A 25598-nucleotide genomic window follows, 5' to 3' on the forward strand; every position below is an offset into this window, starting at 1 on the left:
ATAAAATAAATAAGCACCAGTGAATTATGTTTTAAATAAAAAAACTGTGCGCTACTGTAACTGCCTGTGATAAAAAATGGTACACTGGGTGATAAGGGGATTTGGGTTCATAAAATTAATTGAGATACTAGTAGAATTAATTTTAAGCACATAAAATTAATTTGAAGGCATAAACATAATTCGATGCATAATGAGTTAGTACTGTACTATATAACACTTAGCCTATTTGGGATGACTGCATTAAACAAAATAAAAATACTTCAAAACTTATTTCTGGTCTATATAAAATTAATTCTAACACACTAAAATTAACGGAAAATATAATTTTGACCAGAATGGCCCCAATATACATTATGTTTACTATTCATCCTAGAATGAAGGCAAAGAAATTACAATTATTATTATTATAGAACAAATTTCTTAGTTGTTACTTAGAAATCCATTAAATAAATAAAAAACAATGAATTATGTTTTAGCATAGATCATCTCAAGGGTGTATGGTTTTAAAAAAAAAACTGTGGTTCCAAAATGGTTACCAAGGCAACATAAAACAAAAATGAACATGGAGTTCATGCTGTGATAAATACACTAAGGAGAGCATTTGCATAGTAACTGGGATTACTTTTAATGGAATTTGGAAAAAAAAATTGAAATTTTAAAATGCAAATAGATTACTATGGAAACACAGGGCAGTAAAAATTGATATCATATTTTGTCTTTCTAACCCAAAATAACCCTTTGGTATAATATTTCTGTTGATTACTGGATTTTTACTCTGGATATTTGGTCTTTCTAACCCAAAATATCATTTGATATTACACATTCTGTTGATTACTGGATTTTAGGTGAAATCTTTCAAAAACTGGTAATTTTTACTCCTGAATGGTTGCCATGGAAACATCTCACATTAAAATGAGTCTGATATTTTTTGGTGTGCAAACCAGAAAAACCCTTATGATCAAATTTTTACATCAATCGATCGTTCTTTAATAGGAATTAGGGAAAAAGTAACATTTTCAATCCCAAAATAGTTACCATGGCAACTCGAAACATTAAAATAATTCTGGTTTTTTGTGTTCTCTGACCCGAACTCCCCCACTAGATAATTTTCATATAAAATCAAAGTAACTTTTCATGGGATATTAGAAAAACTGAAATTTTCAACCCCTAAAATGGTTACCATGGAAACATGGGGCAGTGAAATCGATATCATATTTGGTCTTTTCGACCCAAAATACCCTTATGGTGAAAATTTCACGGAAATTGAACCTATTATTATTGGTGTTATTATTTCTATATAATACTTATATTAATTATTATTATTTGTGGCATTGTAACGCCTTGATAGGCCCTAACCCCTTAGTGTGAACTGTGTCGTGGACTGCCTAGTTATAGAGCACAATGCAGATACACAAAGGTTGCACTAACGCAAGCTACACTAACACAATTTTTCAACCGATTCAATCCATCTGAAACTGGTTGGCACTGGTTTCTATCCCCTCGACGTACCACTTTTCTGTGCATTTGCCTCTCCCTTATTCAATGGTTTCCCACTTATTACACCCTTTGTTAATTTCGGGTCTCTTACTCTAAATAAATCTATCTAAACCTGCCATGGCTGATATGAAAACGCATCAACCAAAGATAAGTTGTCATCCACACAGATAGTAACTGTAAAACATGCTACTTACCAACCATATTATTTTTCAAATGTGACTCTTGTATGTATCGAAGAGGAGTTCAACATGGCAATGTGGTATGTTGCCATACAAAGTGATATCAAAATAACGCATAGGAAAAACTTCTTCATTGTAACATCCATGTTGATTCAGGTTTTCCTACAAAAACGTTAACAAGGGATTAATATTCCATTATGATTTAGCTGGCAAAAAATTCTTAAGTTTAACATATAACCTCTATATATCCCTGCAAAATTGTATGTATGTATGTATGTATGTATGTATGTATGTATGTATGTATGTATGTATGTATGTATGTATGTATGGATGGATGGATGGATGTGTGTGTGTGTGTGTATGTATGTATGTATGTATGTATGTATGTATCTGTGTATGTATCTATGTATGTATCTATGTATCTATGTATGTATCAAGATGTAACAAATACCATAGCAATATGAGGAATGCACAATAAAATATGAACAATAACCATCACAATAAAACAAATGCACATCTCAATACGAGGAATACCCATTACAATATAACAAATGCCTATGAGAAGATAAGAAATGCACGGTGTCATGTAAGAAATGCGTATTGCCGTATAACAAATGTGCATCACAATATCATAAATGCCCATCGAAATATAAGGATTGACCATCACAATATAACCAATGCCAATCACTATATAACAAATGCCCATCACTATATAACAAATGCCCATCAAATTATCATTTTATATATTAATTAAGACAGCTATGGTTTGCCATAATGAACAGCGCTCATGTTCTTGTGCGGGGCAAATGCCAGACGATCACTCGGTCTACACGTACATTTCGTGAAGTTATACAGAATAGCCCATGGGCTGCATTCACACACAAAAAAAAACAGTTTAGTTAGGGGGCACTGGAGGAATTCAGGGGGGTTTCGAAAATTTTTGGGTATAGCAGTAGGGGGGAGACTTGAAAGTTTTGTTCTGCCTATGGGGGACCTGAACAGTTTTTGGTACCCCTTTTTTTACGATTCCAATTCAAAGAACATTTAATACCATTTTAATGTCATCCGATTGTTCTAATGTCAGTAATCATTAAACAAGACCTAGAACCATTTTGTCGCATGTCATTACTTTTATCTACAAAAAAACCCTAAAAATCTATGAATGTTCGTAAAAAACAACTAGGCCTAGCATATGAGGTAGAAGCTGCATCTGTTGATAATTGTTTTAATATTTCTCTGCAGTATATCAAATACAGTTTTTTTGCTGTCTCCATACAGCATGCCGAAACACACAATATGCAGTTTGTCGACAGAAGCCTGCATATGTGAATATTACGTGATAATTGAATTAGAGTCTAGATTGCAAGTCATTTGTCAATGATACAAATGCGGGGTAGATATTTACAGACTGTGTTGGCAAGCTGACAATTCAACACGCTGTAGGAAGTAGAACAAAATGCAATTGTACACACTGAACAAAATTATTGTCAAAATTATCAAAGTTAATAGAGCTACTAACATGCTATTGCCTTCGGGCGGCGTAACTGTCACTACATACCGGCAGTGTCAAAGATAGCTCTGACTATGAAGTAGCTAGAGAAGAGTTCGAGTCATGTGACCCTTATGACAGTGAAACATACTTGACACAAGATCAAGCCAGAAAGCAACACATGAAGACCAGGTGATTTTTGAATTCTGGCATATGAGAATAACCATTACAGCTATAATGAAGAAAGATGGGGGACACCATGCTTGATTTTCTAAATTTTCACACTCTAATTGTAAAATAAAACAAATGTAAAACTTGTACGGTAAGACTCTAATTTAAATGAAAAAATGTGTGAGTAAATGGAATCATTTTAATTTTACCAAATTTACCATTATTATACTAGATTTTCAAGATTAAAACGTTTATTTGACGGAATATTTTAACTTTCCAGTATTTTCAATTGTGTAAAACTTATAAGTAACATCTGATGTAGCCAGTAATTCACGATTTGCATACTCTCTCATAATCGTCATTTTGTGTGCTCTTCAGCAGGTGCCATTGGCCTGGACGATCGAGTTAAATTAGCTTAAGTCGGCTTTGACTGAAAAATCAAAATAGACCACTGATGTGTCTAAAAATGACTCAATTTAAGAACGTGCCTTAGGAATATGGCTCTACAAACTGCTCGTAACAGGTAGTGTTGAACATCTGGCACCGTGACTGAGAAAGGGCAGAGGATAAATTACAGGTTTTTGTCAAGAGATGGTAAACTTGGTCTGTGCATATGATCATTGAGATCGTCTGAGCCATAGCTTGATGGTCATTGTTAATGCCCACTGCATCAACTTGACATTGCTATGATAAAGTCGATTATACCGATCCCTCCATTGCTTAATATATGATTACATTAACTAAGTAGGTTCTTACATTTTTCTTACCGTAAGCCGCTGAATCAGGCACGTCCAACAGGCTTGACAGAAAGTCTGATATTTTACCGCACGATTCATGCACAGCTCTTTTTTAACAATGTTTGCCTCCGTTTCGCCAGCGTCAGCTGGAAATTCAATATACATAATCCGATAATTTTTCTTCCGTTTTCCAGCGGCTGGCTAAAGAACTTGATGGACGTTTCGATATTTTACATATCGATATTTTTTATGCAACAGCTAATCTGCCATGACAGGCATTTGACAGGGCTCCCTTTTATTGTCGTAGGTGCTCAATATATATTATCTGTGACAGATGGTTGGATCACTATATCACCTTTATTTTGTATTATATCGTGATTCAAAACATAACTAGATACAAGAATTATGTTATAAAATACATGTACTGTAATCTTGATTACAGTGATTTTACAATTATCGAGATTGATAATTTTATGTGAAAACTCCATCCGTGTTCAAACTGGTGTACGATCTTGAAAATGCTGATCATTATCCACATAGTGGGAGATCCCTGTTGACGCAATTTAAATAGGGTGTTCTGCTGTTAAAATTGAATCAGTATATTTTTAATACGCAACCGAAGGGAAATACTGTCACATGCGGATGCTGTAGCGAGTAAAGAAACGAACTCTTTGCCATAGCTCTGGGTAGTTTCTACACTTTTTATACGAAATAATACCGACCAAAATGTTTCAGTTAGGTATACCCATTTGCCTTGAGACTTCGAAAATCATATTTGTAGACCTCCCTTGAAGAGAATATTCATTCGATGCTGATTTCGATACGGTCATGGCACAATTACACTATAAATGCTGACAAGTGTAAAATCATTGTGCTTCGGGAGCATTAAATCAATATCTGCATCACGCATGTAACTAAGCAAAAAAAATATAAGACAGCATGAAATATATATAAACAGTTGCAGTATGATACGGAAATGGCCAAGAAAACCTTTACAACTCATTTGAGTATACGTCCCCATTACTATTCTGGAATTCCTTATGATGTGTATAGCTGACTGTTCATAATATCTGTGTGCAGATGGTCTGCGACCCGTTTACATTCCGTTTTGATCATTAAGGATAGACAAATATATAAGCATTACCAGGGATTGCCATACATTGAATGGCAATAATGTATTTTTGAGCATTCTAAAATTTAGGACAGCTGTTCTCTTCATTTTCTAAGCAAACAATTCATGACACTCTGGTGCAATACACATACAGGCTATAAGAACTTCAGGAAATGTCACTGTGTAATCTCTCTCCGTCTCTGTGCCTGTGTCTCTTTCACTCTCTCTCTGTCTTTTTTTCTCTTTGTCTCGCTCTGTGTCTCTGACTCTGTCTGTCTGTCTGTCTGTCTGTCTGTCTCTGTCTCTCTCTGTCTCTCTCTCTCTCTGCCTCTCTCTCTCTGTCTCTTTCTTTCTGCTAGAAAATAGCACTGTTGCAAAATTGCAATTGGATTCGTTCAAAGAAAACTGTAGCAAACAGGTGGCGTTAGCCAGCAGATGGAATTGAACAGCTCAGCTCACGACACTCTGGTGCAATACACATACAGGCTATAAGAACTTAAATATCAGGAAATGTCACTATGTATTCTCTCTCCGTCTCTGTGTCTGTGTCTCTTTCTCTCTTCTCTGTCTATCTGTCTTTTTCTCTCTTTCTGTCTCTGACTCTGTCTGTCTGTCTGTCTGTCTGTCTGTCTCTCTCTCTCTCTCTCTCTCTCTCTCTCTCTCTCTCTCTCTCTCTCTCTCTCTCTCTCTCTCTCTCTCTCTCTCTCTCTCTCTCTCTCTCTCTCTCTCTCTCTGCTAGAAAAGAGTACTGTTGCAAACTTACAATTGGATTCGTTCAAAGAAAACTGTAGCAAACAAATGGGGTTTGCCAGCAGATGGAATTGAACAGCTCAGCTTATTATCGTTGTGATGGTATTTGTGTTTAGTTCAGCGGCCGGAACGTGGATACTTTCGTCTTCGTCATCATCCAGGTCTGTGAATGAATCACACCATCATTACAATCATGGGCAACAAAAAGCGGCATTAGCTAAAACGTTCCACCGTGTAACTAAATGCTTGGTCATGAGTTCCAGTAATTGTGCTATAAATTTATCTTTGTCTTTTAAAATGAGCTCCACGCTTAATCACCGACATAGCCATGCATTAAAACCAAGCCTCTTAGATTTCCGTGGGAGCTACGTATTTTTTTTTAACGAGAGTACAGGACACAGCATAAAAAGCGGAAATAATGACAAACAGGCAACATGTAATGTACGAGAAAACGAACAAAGGCGTTGAAACAAAAGTTTTAAAGTGTTATACACGCTTGACGGGTGATGTGTGTCTAAGGCTTTCAGGTTTTGTAGCAAAGTAGGATTCTTTATCAAAATCTTATTTCTAGAGGTCCTTTTAGGGCATCTTACCATCATCATCACTAACACTGTTTTGGTCTGTCATTCTCAGCAACGGTGTGGTGGCGTTCACTTCATTATCGGAATTCGGCACGGCAGTCCCATTTATCACTTTGCTGTGAGCAGGGGTAGGCAAACTGTGAGACAAGCTTGCTGCTTCCAATTGTTCTAACTGAGGGTTGATAATAGAAACGGGTAAAATATTTATCTCGTGCTCACCAGATGACTGTTTTTTATTGCTTTAACAAGATGCCCCTCACGGCCTTTCATATACAAGGACACGTTAACTGAAAAAATATTGCAGCATAGTACGCTTTGCGGCTGACTTTGGGACCGTTATGATTGTTGACACGCATAAGCACCCAGTCGAATGAAATCAATAGGATGCCAGTGGTTGCTTTACCTCAAATTGTGCTTAAATTTCTCCAGGTGTTTACCATTAATGTTGATGCTTGACATTAAAACAGACTCTCCGATTACAAATACGACCTGAATGATTAACATTACAGTGGTAACTGTTGAGTGACTGCACAGAGCTGACACCTGTCAATCAAGAAACAGAATCAGCCAATCGAAATCGATCAGTATTTGATATCAAAGGGAAAAGATTCATCTGCATAAACGTAACCCGTGCTTACTAACAATATCAGGATAAGGTGATCAGAACTGCCAGTATAACGGCATCTTGCACATGTTAAAAGCTTAAAAGCTGTTTGCCTCCGTTTCGCCAGAGTCAGCTTGAAATGCATTTAACATAATCCGATCATTTTCCTTCCGTTTTCCAGCGGCCTTTCTGATTCCTTCCCTACGTCGTGTGAAGCTGGTCTACGCCGTGTGATGTATGGTGCTTCGTTCGACAACTGGACCTTTGGCTAAAGAACTTGAAGGGACATTTCGATACTTTATGACACATTTTCTTTCAGGCAACAGCTAATCTGCCATGATCAGCATTTGACAGGGCTCCCTTTTATTGTCGTAGGTGCTCAATATATATTATCTGTGACAGATGGTTGGATCACTATATCACCTTTATTTTGTATTATATCGTGATTCAAAACATAACTAGATACAAGAATTATGTTATAAAATACATGTACTGTAATCTTGATTACAGTGATTTTACAATTATCGAGATTGATAATTTTATGTGAAAACTCCATCCGTGTTCAAACTGGTGTACTATCTTCAAAATGCTGATCATTATCCACATAGTGGGAGATCCCTGTTGACGCAATTTAAATAGGGAGTTCTGCTGTTAAAATTGAATCAGTATATTTTTAATACGCAACCGAAGGGAAATACTGTCATATGCGGATGCTGTAGCGAGTAAAGAAACGAACTCCTTGCCATAGCTCTGGGTAGTTTTTACACTTTTTATACGAAATAATACCGACCAAAATTTTTCAGTTAGGTATACCCATTTGCCTTGAGACTTCGAAAATCATATTTGTAGACCTCCCTTGAAGAGAATGTTCATTCGATGCTGATTTCGATATGGTCAATGGCACAATTACAGTGATATCAATAAATGCTGACAAGTGTACAATCATTGTGCTTCGGGAGCATTAACTCAATATCTGCATCACACATGTAAAGAAGCAAAAAATATAGGACAGCATGAAATAGATATCCACAGTTGCAGTATGATACGGAAATGGCCAAGAAAACCTTTACAACTCATTTGAGTATACGTCCCCATTACTATTCTGGAATTCCTTATGATGTGTATAGCTGACTGTTCATAATATCTGTGTGCAAATGGTCTGTGACCCGTTTACATTCCGTTTTGATCATTAAGGATAGACAAATATTACCAGGGATTGCCATACATTAAATGGCAATAATGTATATTTCAGCATTCTAAAATTTAGGACAGCTGTTCTCTTCATTTTCCAAGCAAACAATTCACGACACTCTGGTGCAATACACATACAGGCTATAAGAACTTAAATATCAGGAAATGTCACTATGTATTCTCTCTCCGTCTCTGTGTCTGTGTCTCTTTCTCTCTTCTCTGTCTATCTGTCTTTTTCTCTCTTTCTGTCTCTGACTCTGTCTGTCTGTCTGTCTGTCTCTCTCTCTCTCTCTCTCTCTCTCTCTCTCTCTCTCTCTCTCTCTCTCTCTCTCTCTCTCTCTCTCTCTCTCTCTCTCTCTCTCTCTGCTAGAAAAGAGTACTGTTGCAAACTTACAATTGGATTCGTTCAAAGAAAACTGTAGCAAACAAATGGGGTTTGCCAGCAGATGGAATTGAACAGCTCAGCTTATTATCGTTGTGATGGTATTTGTGTTTAGTTCAGCGGCCGGAACGTGGATACTTTCGTCTTCGTCATCATCCAGGTCTGTGAATGAATCACTCCATCATTACAATCATGGGCAACAAAAAGCAGCATTAGCTAAAACGTTCCACCGTGTAACTAAATGGTTGGTCATGAGTTCCAGTAATTGTGCTATATTAAATTTATCTTTGTCTTTTAAAATGAGCTCCACGCTTAATCACCGACATAGCCATGCATTAAAACCAAGCCTCTTAGATTTCCGTGGGAGCTACGAATTTTATTTTTAAAGAGAGTACAGGACACAGAATAATAAGCTTAAATAATGACAAACAGGCAACATGTAATGTACGAGAAAACGAACAAAGGCGTTGAAACAAAAGTCTTAAAGTGTTATAAACGCTTCACGGGTGATGTGTGTCTAAGGCTTTCAGGTTTTGTAGCAAAGTAGGATTCTTTATCAAAATCTTATTTCTAGAGGTCCTTTTAAGGCATCTTACCATCATCATCACTAACACTGTTTTGGTCTGTCATTCTCAGCAGCGGTGTGGTGGCGTTCACTTCATTATCGGAATTCGGCACGGCAGTCCCATTTATCACTTTGCTGTGAGCAGGGGTAGGCAAACTGTGAGACAAGCTTGCTGCTTCCAATTGTTCTAACTGAGGGTTGATAATATAGAAACACATAAATATTTATCCCGTGCTCACCAGATGACTGTTTTTTATTGCTTTTACAAAATGCCCCTCACGGCCTTTCATAAACAAGGACGCGTTAACTGAAAAATATTGCAGCATGGTACGCTTTGCGGCTGACTTTGGGACCGTTATGATTGTTGACACGCATACGCATCCAGTCAAATGAAATCAATAGGATGCCAGTGGTTGCTTTACCTCTAAAGTGTGCTTAAATTTCTCCAGGTGTTTACCGTTAATGTTGATCCTTGACATCAAAAAGGACTCTGCGACTATAAAAACGCCCTGAATGACTAACATTACGATGGTGACTGTTGAGTGACTGCACAGAGCTGACACCTGTCAATCACGAAACAGAATCAGCCAATCGAAATCGATCAGTATTTGATATCAAAGGGAAAAGATTCATCTGCATGTCTCTGAACTAAATAAACGTAACCCGTGCTTACTAAAATATCAGGATAAGGTGATCAGAACTGCCAATATAACGACATCTTGCACATGTTAAAAGCTTGTTATTTCGACGCAAAAGTTGTCTTTTTTGTAATTTCTGTCAAAAATATACATTTGATGTTCAGTGTGATTCACAAAGAACTGAATGTGAGAATTCGTAAATGGATCCCTGAGCAGAGGTAGTGTCACACTTTTAATTAATTATTGGCAAAGTTTTCAATTAGAACAATTCAAAACGGGATATTCCATGGTGTGATCTTGTTTACATTTAATCTTAAGAAACGATCACATGATGAACATTGTATAATGATGATAATTTTGTAGTTATGTTACCCAGTACGTTCGCTCACCTCACACAAGTCATGTCATCTCAATTAAAGCGTTTCACAAAAAACATGATATTCAGGTAGAACGCGCCTCGGGGACAGCTATGCAGACTCTGGAACTTTTACAATTCTTTTCTGATCTACTTGAGGAAAGTTTGAGCAGAAGTTAAGTATTTCACCTGCTAGGTGCATACGCTTACTACCTTAATGAGTTCTAACATGCTGAAATGACTTTGTTTCATACAATGACCGACTAAAACTAAGTCTATATCAATCTCTGATATTTCTAACCCTGAAGTGTAAGGAAATTTACAAGGGTAACATAAATGGCTCAATATGTTTTGTATCTGCTATACGGAAAGACCAGAGAGATGTCTGATACAGAAAGACTAGAGAGGTTTCTGATACGGAAAGACCAGAAAGGTGTCTTATCCCTGCAGTATCCCTCTGTAGAGGTGGTTTATACACACGATACGGTGAAGGAGTTTCAATTTAAAGTCAATGGTTCTTGTATGGCGATACGAACGTAACAGACCAGACCATACACTTCAGCATAAAATCTCCATGTGTTTCAATTGCACGGTATGATTTAATCTCTCGTAAAATTGTGAAAACTAGATTACAGATAAACACCGGAAGTACAAGCCAATCATTATTCCTGTTATGAGTTCAATAACCATGAAAATAATTATGAAAAACGGACATCTATCTATCTATCTATCTATCTATCTATCTATCTATCTATCTATCTATCTATCTATCTGTCTGTCTGTCTGTCTGTCTGTGTCTGTCTGTCTGTCTGTCTGTCTGTCTGTCTACTTATGGAACAATCTATTTACCTAGCCACCTACGTAAATGCATTATCAATCTGTATACAAATGTGCTTGTACGCAATATACTCCATGCATGACCACGAGCATTTCCGCTGAGCCCAATCTAACAAAGTCGTTGAATAATTGGGGGAGGTGCTATGAACAGGGAACAAAGTCGTGTGGGACATTCACTCTAATTTTAACATCGACATTGCTCTAGTTATACTCTGAGCAAGGTTACAGATCGTTTGCTTTGTTCGACTCGTTGACTTGCCAAATCAACCAAGAGGTATTGGAAGTCTTAAAGGTTTTAGTAATAGGGCTGAACCCCTTCGAAACACACTGTCCCAGTCAAGTGATTTTATTTTTTTAGGTCTATCTTTTATTGATTTCCCAGTCCAATCATTGTAAAGTACTGTTTCTTTTCTTCCTCAAATATATCTCTGGCTTTTTCGTATATCTTCACATCAAAGTACAAAGCCATGTTTACTTCCGGGTCTGCTTGTAACTCTGCTTTCAGTTTTTGTATTAGTTCTTGTTTTGATTGCGGAGAAGCAGGTTTGCCATCAACTTTATACAGACCCTTCATCGAGGTAAGGTTCCAACACAAATCTTGGAATGGCAAATCATAGGCCTGTTGCAGTAAACCTAGAGTCGTTCTGTACTCTTCCGTTATTCCTATCACTGTAAACCAGTTCTTCAGATTGTCTAGGAAATAATCCAGCAGAACTTCCTTTTCCGTGTCGTTGAGGGCGTCATCTAGAAACAGCTTATGTAGATACCAGCAAGGTGGACAAACGGCGTTGCGGCCCAGGTACTTCGCGTTTTTAATTTTGGGGGCTATGTTTTCGCGCATGATTTTATCTGAGCACACATATGTTGGTTTAAATTGCAGCTGGCGGAAAAAGTAACTACCTTGGTGTAGAGCCCATTCTTTCAACGCCAACTCGCGGGCGTCGCTGGCGGCGCAGAGCGGATCCCACAGAGCGCGTTTGCAAAATTCGTGACAAGATATCAGACGCTCATAAGGATCCCGGATCAAAGTAAAGTAGGAACAGTTCGGAAGATTCAACTCGTCGCACAGCCCGAATGTATTCTCGCTCGCGTAGAACTTGCTTCTGACATGCTTTAAATTGGCCTCACCGATGACCTTTGACACGACATCGTCCCATACACCAACATACTTGGCCATTTTCTTCTTACTGGTCACCCTGTCAATACAATTTTTCAGAGTTGTGCCTCCAGATTTTTGATTGTGGACAAATATATAGGTCGGGTCTTTGATACGGGGCTTAAAATTTGCTTTTGTGTTGTTTCTGCCATTCATGAAATAATTTGCAGAGAAGAGTTTTCTGTTCAACCAGGGAAACTTGTTAAAGATGGCATAGAGCCGTTCTTTCTGCAGTTCTTCCTCACGGCTCTTTCGTTTGTCTTCTTCACCTGACCTGCATATAAAAACGGAAAGCAGTGTGAAATAGTAAATCGTCTGAGGTGTTGAGACCTGAATTGTGCTCTAATTCCCGCATACCAGCGCTCCCTCCCAATCGAATGTCAAATGAACCCAAGGTACGATGTATCACTTGGTCTTGATCTTGCGAATCTGCTGTGCTGTTTGAGTTATGTGTACAGTTCAGACCACGGGCATTACAAACGTAGTAACCCGTTTATGTTTGATAATCAGGAAACGACACCCTCAGCCAAAAGCTCGATCTTGCCTTGAGCATGATACCATAGTCCTTCTTTGAACAGCTTAAAACGTATCTCTCTTCATCTACTCTCGACGTGTAGGCCTATATATGTTAAGCTCACGTGTTCACACACGTGAGCTAATGTCATAGAGATGTCTGTCTGTCTGTCCGTGTGTGTGCGTGTGTGTGTGTGTGTGAGACTATTTGAACCCACTTGACTGAACAAACCGCTTCCATAATATAACTAGCGTCACACTTCTCAAATGCACAAATGATTAGCCATGCATATCATCTCATAGCGTACTCAACCCCTTCAACCATCACATTCAACAAATAATCGGATATTACTTATCCAGTATAAATTGATTGTTTAAAAAACCGCCATCCCATAAAAATGCCATTGATTAACACCTGCTACAGCGAATAGCCTACGTGACCTTTTAGTCCATAGTAACATTCAACAATTTATTATTGCTTTTACAACCGTCTCTCCACAAGTGAATTCGAATGTAACATTTGTCTCAAAGACCACAAACACCCCCTGGCAGTTTTGAAGACACAAATAAATATTATTCTACGTACAACTTCACGATGTAATGAATGCGAAAATAGTACACAGATGGAAAAAACCTTTCACTATTTTGAGACAGAAGATCTATACTTGTCAATAATATTACGAAATTCAAAATATTCAGTGGCAAATCTTAAAGACCAACACACCATCCAAGAATTTCAAAAATTGACGTCAACAAATATAATTGATGATTTATCCGTACAACATGAGAGTCGTTCTGCTTTACAAAGTGCGAATGGTAAACATCCATCTTAGGTGCCTTGTTTTTAGCATAGCACGTAAATGTCACAAACCGAAGGTGCGATAGCACCTCACTCGGTGGCCTCATGTGACACACAGATAAGTCTCGTTGTATTTCGCCACTGCGAAATGAATTGCCTAACACAAATTTGGAATTAAATTGTAGCTGATTGTTCTGCCAATATTTTATTCCACACATACATTATGAATCCTTGGATGAAGTCGTTGTTCTGTGATCGGTATAAAAACAGGCCCAACAACGATGCTAGTTTGAGCGTTACGCACGTTCACTGTCTGTGTTTGTGTACATAAGTATTTTATGTGTGTCATTCATTGCGAAAGGACAATGATTATGAGTAAGTACTCAATACTCACATTGACATGACTTTGTATTGTTTCGTGAGAGATGTATCTTCCTCATGATGTGAAGTCAACGACCAAACTGTCAGGAAGACGGCAATGGCGCACGATATGATCACCCAGACAAACGCTTTTGCTTTTATTTTCTCTCCAGCCATCTTCTATACAATCAAGCACACAAACTTTGAAATAGCAGTGTAGGATAGCTAGAATAAACATGAACACACAAAGATGTAGATACGTGTATGTATGTATGTATGTATGTATGTATGTATGTATGTATGTATGTATGTATGTATGTATGTATGTATGTATGTAACGAAGACCCGTCACCATAAAACAAATGCACAACAAATCATAATCTTATATATTACTTATGTACAGCTATGGCTTTCCATAATGAACAGCGCTCAGCGTTCGTGTGCTGGGCAAATGCCAGACGATCACTAGGTCTACACGTACCTTCCGCGAAGGTATACAGGATAGCCCTTGGCGTAGAAATTTACCTCATAAAGATTTCCCTAGGAAAATTTCAAAAAGTTCAGACGCACCAAACGCAGGTTTGTCGTGACTGAGAAAGGGCAGAGGATAAATTCCATATTTTTTTGTCAAGAGATGGCAAACTTGGCCTGTGCATATGATCACTTGATGGTTATTGTTAATGCCTACTGCATCAACTTGGCCATGCGATGATAAATTTGATTATACTGACCCCTATATTGCTTAAAATGTGATTACATTAACTAAGTAGGTTCGTACATTTTTCTTACCGTAAGCTGCTTAATCAGGCACGTCCGACAGGCTGGGTAGTAAGTCTGATAGTTTGTGCAGCGTTTCTTTAACAATGGTATCCTCAGTTTCGCCAGCGTCAGCTTGAAATGCATTGTATATTAATTCAATAATTTTCTTTCCGTTTTCCGGCGGCCTTTCTAATTCCTTCCCTATGAGGCTGGTCTGCGGCGATTTGTAATGTATAGTGTTCCTTTCGACAACTGAACCTAAGGGCAAAGAACTTGATGGACATTCGATATTTTACGAAACATTGATGCAACAGCTGTTTAAATCTGCCATGATCAGCATTTGACAGGGCTTCCTTTTAGGCTTGCGGTAGTTAATCCCTTAGCGGATTGATAGGGACTCCGACTAAGTATAGTATAAGTTTTCAAAAGACATTCCAGTGCTGAAACAACTTTAAGAATGATACGTTACATCAAGAATACCGTTAGTTTCACCACTCCTGCGAAACCCTTATTTCGAAAACATTGCCGACTCGCAGCGATTTCGAAGCTGTTATCCAATTGGTTGGCAGAATCCTACCGTTATAATGAAATAATACAAATAAACTCCCTAAGTTGCTGTGAATAGTGACAATCGACCAATCAGATATAACCTTGCAAACACGCTGCGAGTCAGCCGAAACATTGTGTTAAAAAGGTCTGCGTGTAATTTGAAAGTAACACATGCACATGCAGATATGTCCAATTAAGCATCTGCATGACTCTCTCTCTCTCTCTCTCTCTCTCTCTCTCTCTCTCTCTCTCTCTCTCTCTCTCTGTTGCTGGAGAAATGTTTTCACAATTTCATCTCTGCAACGTTGTTTCGTGAGCTGCTGGACTCACTTGTCAGGAGACTAGACTGGTGTGAATACAAGGGGTACACATAGCTATTTACGCAGATGGCGGAATGATTGTTGGGATTGACAGTGTTGCATAACAATCAATGTTTTGCTAAATACGTATACAATATATATATATATATATATATATATATATATATATATATATATATATATATATATATATGAATATATATATATGAATATATATAAATATATATATATATATATATATATATATATATATATATATATATATATATATATATATTGAAATATTTCCTTTCACAAATAAAAATATGGTTGTGGAAACATCTGGCTGGCTCAAAAGATTTTCTCAGGTTTCTATTCTTAATTTTGATAAATTGGTTTTTGACTGGCGTAATTGCTCAATATTTATTATCTGTAGCAGATGGTTGGATGATTATATTACCTTTATTTTGTATTATCACTTGATTTGAAACATAACTGGATACAAGAATTATGTTATAAATTATATGCACTAAAATCTTTATTACAGTGATCTTTGAATTATCGAGATGGATACTTTTATATGAAAGTTCCTTCCGTGTTCAAACTAGTGTACCACCTGGAAACTATTGATCATTATCCGAATGGAGTGAGATCACTGTTTACAAAATTTTAAAAAGTTTCTTCTGCTGTTAAAATTGAAGTAGTATATTTAAATGTGCAACAGAAGGGAGATACTGTCTCATGTGGATGCTGTAGCGAGTAAAGTAACGAACTCCTCGCCATAGCTGTGGGTATTTTCTAAAGTTTTGGTATGAAATAATGTACCCCAAAATTGAAATTTCAATTACGTATACTCACTAGCCGCGAGACTACGAAAATCATATTTGTAGACCTCCCTTGAGGAGAATGTACATTCGATGTTGTAACACACCTCATCCGCAGTCTGTGTTGTAATTCGCCAATTGACAGTCACGTGGGATGCGTTCTTTTTGTGCTGATCCACGTAAACGACGTCATCAGGCATCATTTGTCGGAACTGTTGCCTGCCAGGCATCAGTTCCGAAAAATGATGCCCGCTGACGTCAAAAAAACAAACATTGGCGCATGCGCGAACTGGAATGTAAACAAAGATTGAAAGATGCCGTCTGCGGACGAGCGAAACGATAGTCGAGAAATTTCTCGGTTTATCCTACTTTCTGAAGAAGAACTGAATGCTCTGGTTTCAAACAAGGACTCGAAACGAACGAAGACGATAATCAAAGGTGCATTGAACGTTTTGGAGAAGTATTGCGACCCTGACGGCAAAAACTTTTTATTGCTGAACCACTCCAACATATTACATCATATAGCTTACATGCGACAACTTTTGTGTATGGTACGTTCTTATGTATGACTACGGATGAGGTGTGTTACAAAACACATATTGACTGGCCATGAGGGCAACAGCATACGTCTTTAACCCCTCGGGCCTGTGAGTAACCCCCAAAAACAGACTGTTTCCCTCGGCCGTAGTCTGTTTTTGGGGGTGACTCACAGTCCCTCGGGGTGCAGACGTATGCTGTTGCCCTCATGGCCAGTCAATATGTGTATATTGAAATCGATACGGTCCATTGCACAATTACACCAATATCAATAAATGCTGAAAAGTTTACGTCATTGTGCTTCGGGAGCATTGACGCAATATCTTCATCACGTATGTAAATAAGCAAAAAATATATAGGACTGCGTAAAATAGAAATCAACATGCAGGTACAGTATACCATTCGAGTATATCGACCCATTACTGTTCAGAAATTCCTTATGATGATTACAGCTGATTGTTCATAATATCTGTATACAACTGGTCGGCCACCCGTTTGCATTCTGTTTTGATAATTTAAGATAGAGAAATGTGTTGGGATTACCAGGGATTGCCATACATTAAACGGCACTCGGTTATAATTTATTATTATTTAGCATTTTAAAATTCAGGACAGCAGTTCTCTTCATTTTCTAAGCTAACAATTTACGATGTGTGACATTTACGACACGCTGACGCAATACACATATAGGCTATAACTTAAATATCAGGAAATGTCACTATGTATTCTCTCTCTCTCTCTCTCTCTCTCTCTCTCTCTCTCTCTCTCTCTCTCTCTCTCTCTCTGCTAGAAAAGAGTACTGTTACAATTGGCTTCGCTCAAAGAAAACTGCAGCAAACAGGCGGGGTTTGCAAGCAGATGGAATTGAACAGCTAAGCTTATTATCGTTGTGATGATATTTGTGTTGAGTTCAGCGGCCGGAACGTGGATACTTTCGTCTTCATCGTCATCCAGATCTGTGAATGAATCATACCATTAAAATTATGGACACCAAAAAGAGCATTAGCTAAACGTTTCACCGTGTAACTAAATTCTTGGTAATGAGTTCCAGTGACTGTGCAATAAATTTGTCTTTGTCTTTTAAAATGCGCTCCTAGCCATGCATTAAAACCCAGCCTGTTAGATTTCGGAATTAATAAAAAACAGACAGGCATTTAAACAAAAGTTTAAAGTTGTATACTCTACTCTTGACGGGCGATGTGCCTAAGGGTTACAGATTTTATAGCAAAGTAGGATTCTTTATCAACAGGTTCATAAAGGACATCTTACCATCGTCATCACTAACACTGTTTTGGTCTGTCATTCTCAGCAGCGGTGTGGTGGCGTCCACTTCATCGTCAGAATTCGGCAGGGCAGTCTCATTAATCACTCTACTGTGAGCAGGGGTAGGCAAACTGCGAGACAAGCGGGATGCTTCCAGTTGTTCTAACTGAGGGTTGATAATAGAAACAAGTAAATATTGATCTCGTGCTCACCAGATAACTGTTTTTTACTGGTTTTACAAAATGCCCCTCAAGGCCTTTCCTAAACCAGGACACGTTAACTGAAAAATATTGCAGCTTGGTACGCTTTGCGGCTGACCTTGCGCACTCAGTCGAATGAAACCAATAGGATGCCAGTGGTTGCTTTACCTCTAAGTTGTGCTTAAATTTCTCCAGGTGTTTACCATTAATGTTGATCCTTGACATCAAAACGGACTCTGCTACTATAAAAACTCCCTGAATGACTAACATTACAGTGGTGACTGTTGAGTGGCTGCACAGAGCTGACACCTGTCAATCAAGAAACAGAATCAGCCAATCAAAATCAATCAATCAGTATTGATATCAAAAGGGAAAGATAGATCTGCATGTCCCTGAACTAAATAAACGTTAACCTGCGCTTACTAACAATATGAGGATAAGATGATCATTACTTCCAATACAGGGGCTCCTTGCACGTGTTCAATACCGTTTCATTTATAGACAGTGTCAACACCTATCTCCAAAGATTTCCCTTGTTCAATCAGCCACGCTGGCAACAGTGATGATAATACATAGGGAACCTACAGCGATGACGGGTAATCAATTGGTCTTTAGCGAGTGAACATGGAAATTGTTACTGTTTCAATACAAGCACATCCACTTCAGGAGTGTTTTGTCGTGGGATCAACCTTGTAGGGAAAATTCAGGCTATCAAGGATTGACGTTTCAAAGTTACCCTACCCAAAAAAGATTTTTTCCCTTTCTATTGAATGTTTGACCTTGTTATTTCGACGCAAAACTTGTCTTTTTTGTAATTTCTGTCTAAAATATACATTTGCTGTTCAGTGTGATTCACAGAGAATTGTGAGAATTCGTAATCGGATCCTTGAGCAAAGCATCTATTTTGCTATTGACTTACAAAATGGAGATCTTAAGGTAACAATCTAAACTGAAAGATCACATTAAATTGTTTGTATTTTCTGACTTCTCATCACAAACTCTGATTCGATATCTTTCTGCCACCCTTCCAATCTCTCTCTTTCTCTCTCTCTCTCGTACTTTTCTTAAAATTTGCGTCTACAAAATATATGAAACCTTAAAACCTTTTCCCCGTCCTTACCAATGGTAATAAATACGGCTGCACTAACGAAAACAGATTTATCAAAACGCCCGCGATGTCTCCAAGTTTCGAATAACCACCGCCGAACGGCATGACGAAATTTAATTCCGGTACTTCTTCGTCCTCGCTCTCGTCTTCGAATCTCACGTGATTGCCGAACTTCCTGCGGAGTCGAGCTATGCGATCCTTCTTAGGGTGTTTCTTGACGAAATCTTTGTAGTGGTGGACCAACTCGTTGTGATTGTTGAATGCTCTGTTGTATTGCAAGAATTTTGATGACAAAAGGACACGTTGCTTAGTATCCGTTGGACAAAGATAGACTCTTTTGAGATATATTTGTAAGCGTATGTCTCTTTGTTTGTTCTTATGAAATTCAAGTATGTCTGTCTGTCTGTCTGTCTCACAGGCACACATATAAATTAAGAAAATAATTGCTGTCACCTCTTACCCCCATAGAACTTGAGAACAGAATCCTCTTTTCTTCCGCTTCTTCATCTTTGGGAGTTTAATACGTTCGGTTGGCTCTACACTGATGTCTTCGACCCCGTCTGACCTTGTGTTTATAGCCTGCAACTATCATCATCATCATCATCATCATCATCATCATCATCATCATCTATCCTAAACGACATATCAAATTTAGGTACAATGATCGTAAGTTTGGCTCTTTTTATCTAGAAACGTGTCATTTGTGGCACTGTTATCAAGTATCTTGAAGCAACGGTTGTCTTGCGTACGTCCTTGCGAAACTCTGGGGCTGTTCGAGTAATAAGGTGTTTGCTATTGGTACGGTAAAGGGAGGGCGTTTGTCTTATTTTTTATCAGTGGACGGGCTAGGGAGTATCCCTTTTATGTCAGCAGGCAGCGAAAATTATTGACTTTTTATTTAATTTTTAGAATGGGAGGACACAATCACACAAACTGATTAGAGGACGGGGGAGCGTTGGTGTCGGAAAACGGCAGTGGGATTTCATTTAGTTAAGAGAGACTCTGGGAAGTATAGTAACGGGGAAGGGAAAATTGTAACGGGGAAGGGAAAATTGTAACGGGGAAGGGAAAATTGTGGGTGGGAGGGAAGCTTTTCAAATCGGTGTAGTGCCGTTTTCATCCACTGCCGATTTCATCCCAGCACGTGCGTAGCCAGCTATAGATGCCGTTTTGGTTCTGCTGCCGATTTCGACCCTCGTCATAAATTTAAAGCCATTGTTACTATTGTACATGCAGTGACAGGGAGCAACAGTTGTGTACCTTTACTTTTTATTCAACATTCTTTAAACACTTTCATTCTATTCCTACCTCTCCGAAAAGCATATTCAAATGCTCATCATTTCCTTTATAACAAAATGGCGGCCGGTATTTCTCTCGCGATTAATATTTATCTGACTTGAAAATTTCATAAAACAGTTATAATTATGAAAGTCTGAGAAAACATCACCTTGTCATATTTTGAGTCCTCAGCTTTGTCGCCAATTTGGAAGTTTGTTATGTCCATTTGAACTTGGAAAAACTATAGCCAAAGTACTTTCGTGCCTTAAACAACCCGTTTCCACCACCACCACAACAACAGGAGGCAGATACTGCGTCCAGGCAGCACGAGCTGAACCTCAAAAGTTGTCTTGATATCAACATTTTCATAAACTACGTTAAATTCGGACACTGGAATGCGAGAGTGCAACGCCTGTATTTTCCAAAACGAGCGAATATTTTGGGAAACAACGAACTTGAACTCGAAGCTGGTCGCATACACTTGAGGAGTTTGCCTCGCTTCGCTTGGTTTTGATTTGATTAAATTTCTTAGCTGACCATAACCACTTGATAAGAATCCCAAAAACTATTAATAGAAAAGAATGTCACTTCGTGTTTGGTTTTAAGAAAAATATGAACCATGCATGGATGTAAATAGGCCTTTTATAATATTTTCGAATGTTACCTTATTACGTTCATTTCCAGAATTCCTGACGATGCTCAGTGTATTACTCATTTCCTCTTTCAGTTGTTGTAATTCCTGTATTATTTCATTTTTGATTTCTGTAGCGATTTTTCCTTCTAGAGATTTCAGATCTGATTTGAGTCCGTTTATGGCAGTCACGATATCGATTGTACCAGCAGATGAGTCGCCCTCTTGTGTTGAATTTTGACCTGGTTCTCTTGAATTTGGGTCCATGTTTCCTGGTTTACTGAATGTGTAAACGACATCAATATCTTGTTAATACTAGGTGTACACTCTCCCCTTTCAACATAAATGTACATATAATTTACCATTTCGCTGTTTCCTGCGAGTGGGAAGTTAAGCATGGTATGCAAGTGTCTGACGGAGAAAAGGTCATTCATACGAACACACATTCATTTACAGAAAGAAGCACATGCCAAAACACCATCCCATTTCTCCACCAGTCCATCCATAAATCTCCCATCTATCCATCCGTCCATCAATTTCATTGTACATCCTTGCACCAATCCATTCAACCAGGTAAGCATCGACTTATCTGTCTATCCATGCAGCCTTTTCGACTTCCAAGCTCTCGTGCGCGACATATAGCACGAACGGCGGGCTTGCAGCCTGTAGAGGGCGTTATTGCTATTTATTATATCAACATTATGTTACTGATTTTTTTATGGATTCAGAATCCGAAAATGAGAAAGCTTATTTTATTATTGGGCTGACGTAATTGACCGAAAACACGATTTGGGACTGACTATAATGACGAAAGGGCCCAGAGATACATCGCATGCTTACTCGATGTTTAGAACGGAAAGGACGCAGACGATAAAAATAGTAGAAAAGATGTTGCTTCGCAAATACCACATTCTCCAACAAGGCAAAGTGACGCTCACAATTTCAAGACGTTTACGCTGCCACTTTAATACTCTCCTTGCTATATTCAAATCGTGCTTGTTATGTAGCGCCCTTTGTTTCGTTATAACGCAATGCTCCAGTTTTAGGGCCTGTTTTAGAACTGGTATATTATTATTTTACCATAGCTGATGTGGCGTCTCGTCCAAATCAGAACGACGTAATGGCATAACATGACGCACTGGTACAAGAGAATGAGCCTGGATGACGAAGGTCTTAAAACTGGTGTCAGCGACACAAATGAGAATATTAATAGGCCTATTAATGATATTAATGTACCATGACAGATAAAACATAAAACTCAGTACTAGTGAGATCAATTTGAAACTCTTAAGATCAATATCAACATTGAATCAAGAAGCAATTGTATACTTTGATTCTTTTTAAATGTCCAGGGGATATTGCAAATTGCTCTACTCGATTCAAATTAAAACTATTCCTCTCTTAACCTTTGAGCGAGATACGTGTAGGCCTACTGCGCGAGGGCGACATTTTTTTGTGTTTCAGATGCGGCAAGTCGAACAGTCTACACAAAGTGTCGACATTGGTAAAACATTGACAAGTTAGTTTGTTATCACGGTAGCAGATGGAATAGAAAAAACACGTTCCGGCTCATCTGCTGTAGTTTTCTGACTTATCTGCTCCTTCTGAATTCTGTCTGAATCAAGTAAATCGTGACTTTGGCCATATCGATATCGATTAAAGATTTATACAGAAAACCAAAAATGGCTGTCATCGCGATTCGATCTCGAGACTTCAGTGGCGACGGCAGGAATGTTCGTGATAACACAATCGACAAGCATTGCGTCACTTCCTTCTCTACAATGTCCACTCCAAATGGTGATTGGAAATGCAATAAACACGCTCTCTTATAATAAACGGACTTACCGAAGTCACTGAAGTGCCTCAAATCTGTATATTGAAGTCTCTTTGTGTGCGGCGGTGTTTTGAAACCAACTTGTGTGTGGTATTGCGTGCAACCCCAGTGCAGTGCAGCTTCGTGCTAGATACTGTGATCTCATTGTACCCTTTATCAACATAAAGAACAATAATTAACCAGTAGAACATAAGAAATACCGATCTCGCTAAAATAGTGCGTCGAGTATAACTGTCAATCATCAACATCATTATACCGCTTGTCTAGCCACAGGAATAGCCTTAGGATGCTACGACATAAAACCGAGCGCAGTGTCGTCATCGAGGTGTTATTGCACGCGTAAAATACTGAAACATGTCTAACTAGGAAAATTTTTGGACGTGTACCAAAAGCACATGGGTTTGCCAAATTTGTACGGGCGAACTTCAGGGATTTGTGATGGTGCAACGATAATTGATGAGTATACATTCGGTGGAACATCCTGTAAAGCATGGGGGATCTGAGAGGGATCAAATTATGGGGGGGGGGGGGCTGGACGAATCGCGATTGAAATCTTTTTTCAGACCCCACTCAATAGCCTAAAAATTCAAATCCACCCCATCTTTACGACCAAGATTTTTCAAGTCCACACCCCCAACAACTACCATTTAGCTACGCATTTAAATTTATGGGGGATGTATGCAAAGAAAAAATAAAGATATGTTGCGCAGTTCTGCTCGCAGATCTTCGACAATACCTTTTTTGACGCATACATAAATATTATGTAGTGGTTACAGAAATATTGTCAGCAGTTTGTAGAGCCATATTTCAAAGGGAAGATCGTAAATTCAGTAAATTGATTCATTTTTAAATGCATCAGTGGACGTTTTGGATTTGTCAAAGCCGACTTGAGTTAATCGAAATCTAGTCTAGTCAATAGAACCCGCCGAAGAGCACCCAAAATGACAATTATGGGAGTGTATGCAATCGTTAATTCTGTGGGGATGGGGTTATATGATCAAGGTTGCTAAGTATGACTTCGTATAGAAGCAACAACAATCGTGTATTTGCAATGAACTCACTACGTTTATTGCTGCACTGACTGAGCGAGGGATAAACTGAACAAGACTACAAATGTAGCAAACTAAACGTGCTTGCAACGAACGTGATAGAAAACCAAAGGACAAACATTTTGGCGGGAGATTCTAGTCCAGTGATTGGTAAAAAGTCATTGAAGTGTCTGATTGGCTAAATGTATCGCATCCAGGATCCGCATGGTATATATTACTATATAAAGCTCAAATAAACTGTAATTTTTCTTCGACAAATTCCTGGCTACACTTCGCAAAGTAGTGAAAAACTGAGCACGGTGATATTCAAAGAATATGTTCTGTAAAATTTGTCTTTAATGTTTGATTATTCTAATAAACCAAAATTCAAAAATCCCTATGCAAAATTATAACAATGGCTAGAATTTTACTGATCATACATCCTTAGCAAGCAATGTTACAAACATAACGTTTTGATACTTTCAAAAGTATTCTTTGCTTTTCGTATGAACTCCAATCTCTTGTGTTTAATCTTACTATGTTGAGGTATTCAGTATTCAGCCTATCAACACAAACATATTTGATATGTGAACTTTTATTGCTCTCAGTTGCATTTCATATATATCGAAATGTGAATATAACGTAAGACTGCTGCATATGCTCAGGCTGTGTGAATAAGTTTTAAGCATTTCAATATCATTTAAAAAACAACTCAGTACAAGAAAATGATACACAACATGATGTCGAAAAAAGTTCACGTTTAACATACCTACTGATCATTCATACCTTTGTTGCACTCTATGGACAATGTATTCATTGTAAAATGATAAATACGGGTAGTTTTGTATAGAAATATAAGTACATTGTACCATTATATTCAAGGAGATACACTAGTTTTGTGTACCATAGTCAACATTGTTTTGTGAACATTGATACACCTATTGTTCCTTTTGGCCGTTGTCTATGATAACTGCCAAGTCTCCTGGTCTTCCATGTGTTACTCTCCTGATCTCGTGTACAAGTATATTTCACTGTCATGAGCGTCATTTGACCGAAACTGTTCTTCGATATCAGAGTCAGAGTCAGAGCTATCTCTGTCATTGCTGGTATGCAGTGACAGTGACACTACCCGTAGGCAGCAGCTGTATTAACTTTGACAATTTTGTCAATATTTTGTTCAGTTTATACAACTTCGTTCTTGATCTACTCCCTGCAGCATGTTGAACTGCCCAGTATTCAGCTTGCCAACACAGCCTGTGTATATGTACTGTATAATTCAGTTTCAACTCGAATTCAATTATCACCAATATTGTTTACACATACAGGCTTTGTTAACAAACTGAATATTGCGTGTTTCAGCATACCTGTATGCA

The 25598-nt window shown here is 38.2% G+C and overlaps 2 protein-coding genes across 3 annotated transcripts; both read right to left on the reverse strand.

Annotated features, from left to right (window-relative positions):
* Positions 1 to 8513: 8513 nt before the first annotated feature.
* On the reverse strand, positions 8514 to 23335 carry LOC139139671 (uncharacterized). Of its 2 annotated transcripts, none has more exons than XM_070708535.1 (7): positions 23209 to 23335; positions 21397 to 21643; positions 19915 to 20033; positions 19467 to 19719; positions 18515 to 18655; positions 18153 to 18312; positions 8514 to 8854 (listed from the first exon to the last, which is right to left on the reverse strand). In XM_070708535.1, exons 2-7 carry the CDS (start codon positions 21628 to 21630, stop codon positions 8772 to 8774), a joined length of 990 nt encoding a protein of 329 aa, XP_070564636.1. In that variant the 5' UTR covers positions 21631 to 21643; positions 23209 to 23335; the 3' UTR covers positions 8514 to 8771. The 2 variants fall into 2 exon arrangements, with proteins under 2 accessions (XP_070564636.1, XP_070564635.1); XM_070708534.1 differs by lacking the exon at positions 8514 to 8854 and adding an exon at positions 17583 to 17839.
* Positions 11423 to 14084, reverse strand: LOC139139670 (uncharacterized). Its single transcript, XM_070708532.1, has 2 exons — positions 13950 to 14084; positions 11423 to 12517 (listed from the first exon to the last, which is right to left on the reverse strand). Exons 1-2 carry the CDS (start codon positions 13955 to 13957, stop codon positions 11455 to 11457), a joined length of 1071 nt encoding a protein of 356 aa, XP_070564633.1. The 5' UTR covers positions 13958 to 14084; the 3' UTR covers positions 11423 to 11454.
* Positions 23336 to 25598: the final 2263 nt, after the last annotated feature.

The sequence above is a fragment of the Ptychodera flava genome, chromosome 9 (genome assembly GCF_041260155.1).
Source record: "Ptychodera flava strain L36383 chromosome 9, AS_Pfla_20210202, whole genome shotgun sequence".
In the NCBI taxonomy this organism is placed as follows: Eukaryota; Metazoa; Hemichordata; class Enteropneusta; family Ptychoderidae; genus Ptychodera; species Ptychodera flava.

Bases quoted from the DNA above. Each gene is read 5' to 3' on its own strand.
- LOC139139671 (XM_070708534.1), bottom strand. From the start codon at position 21,630: ATGGACCCAAATTCAAGAGAACCAGGTCAAAATTCAACACAAGAGGGC. The intron at 20,034-21,396 runs GTAACATTCGAA...TGATAGTTGCAG, and splicing joins CTGGAAATGAACGTAATAAG to GCTATAAACACAAGGTCAGA. The intron at 17,840-18,152 runs GTAAGATGTCCT...ATTCATTCACAG, and splicing joins CAGTGTTAGTGATGACGATG to ATCTGGATGACGATGAAGAC.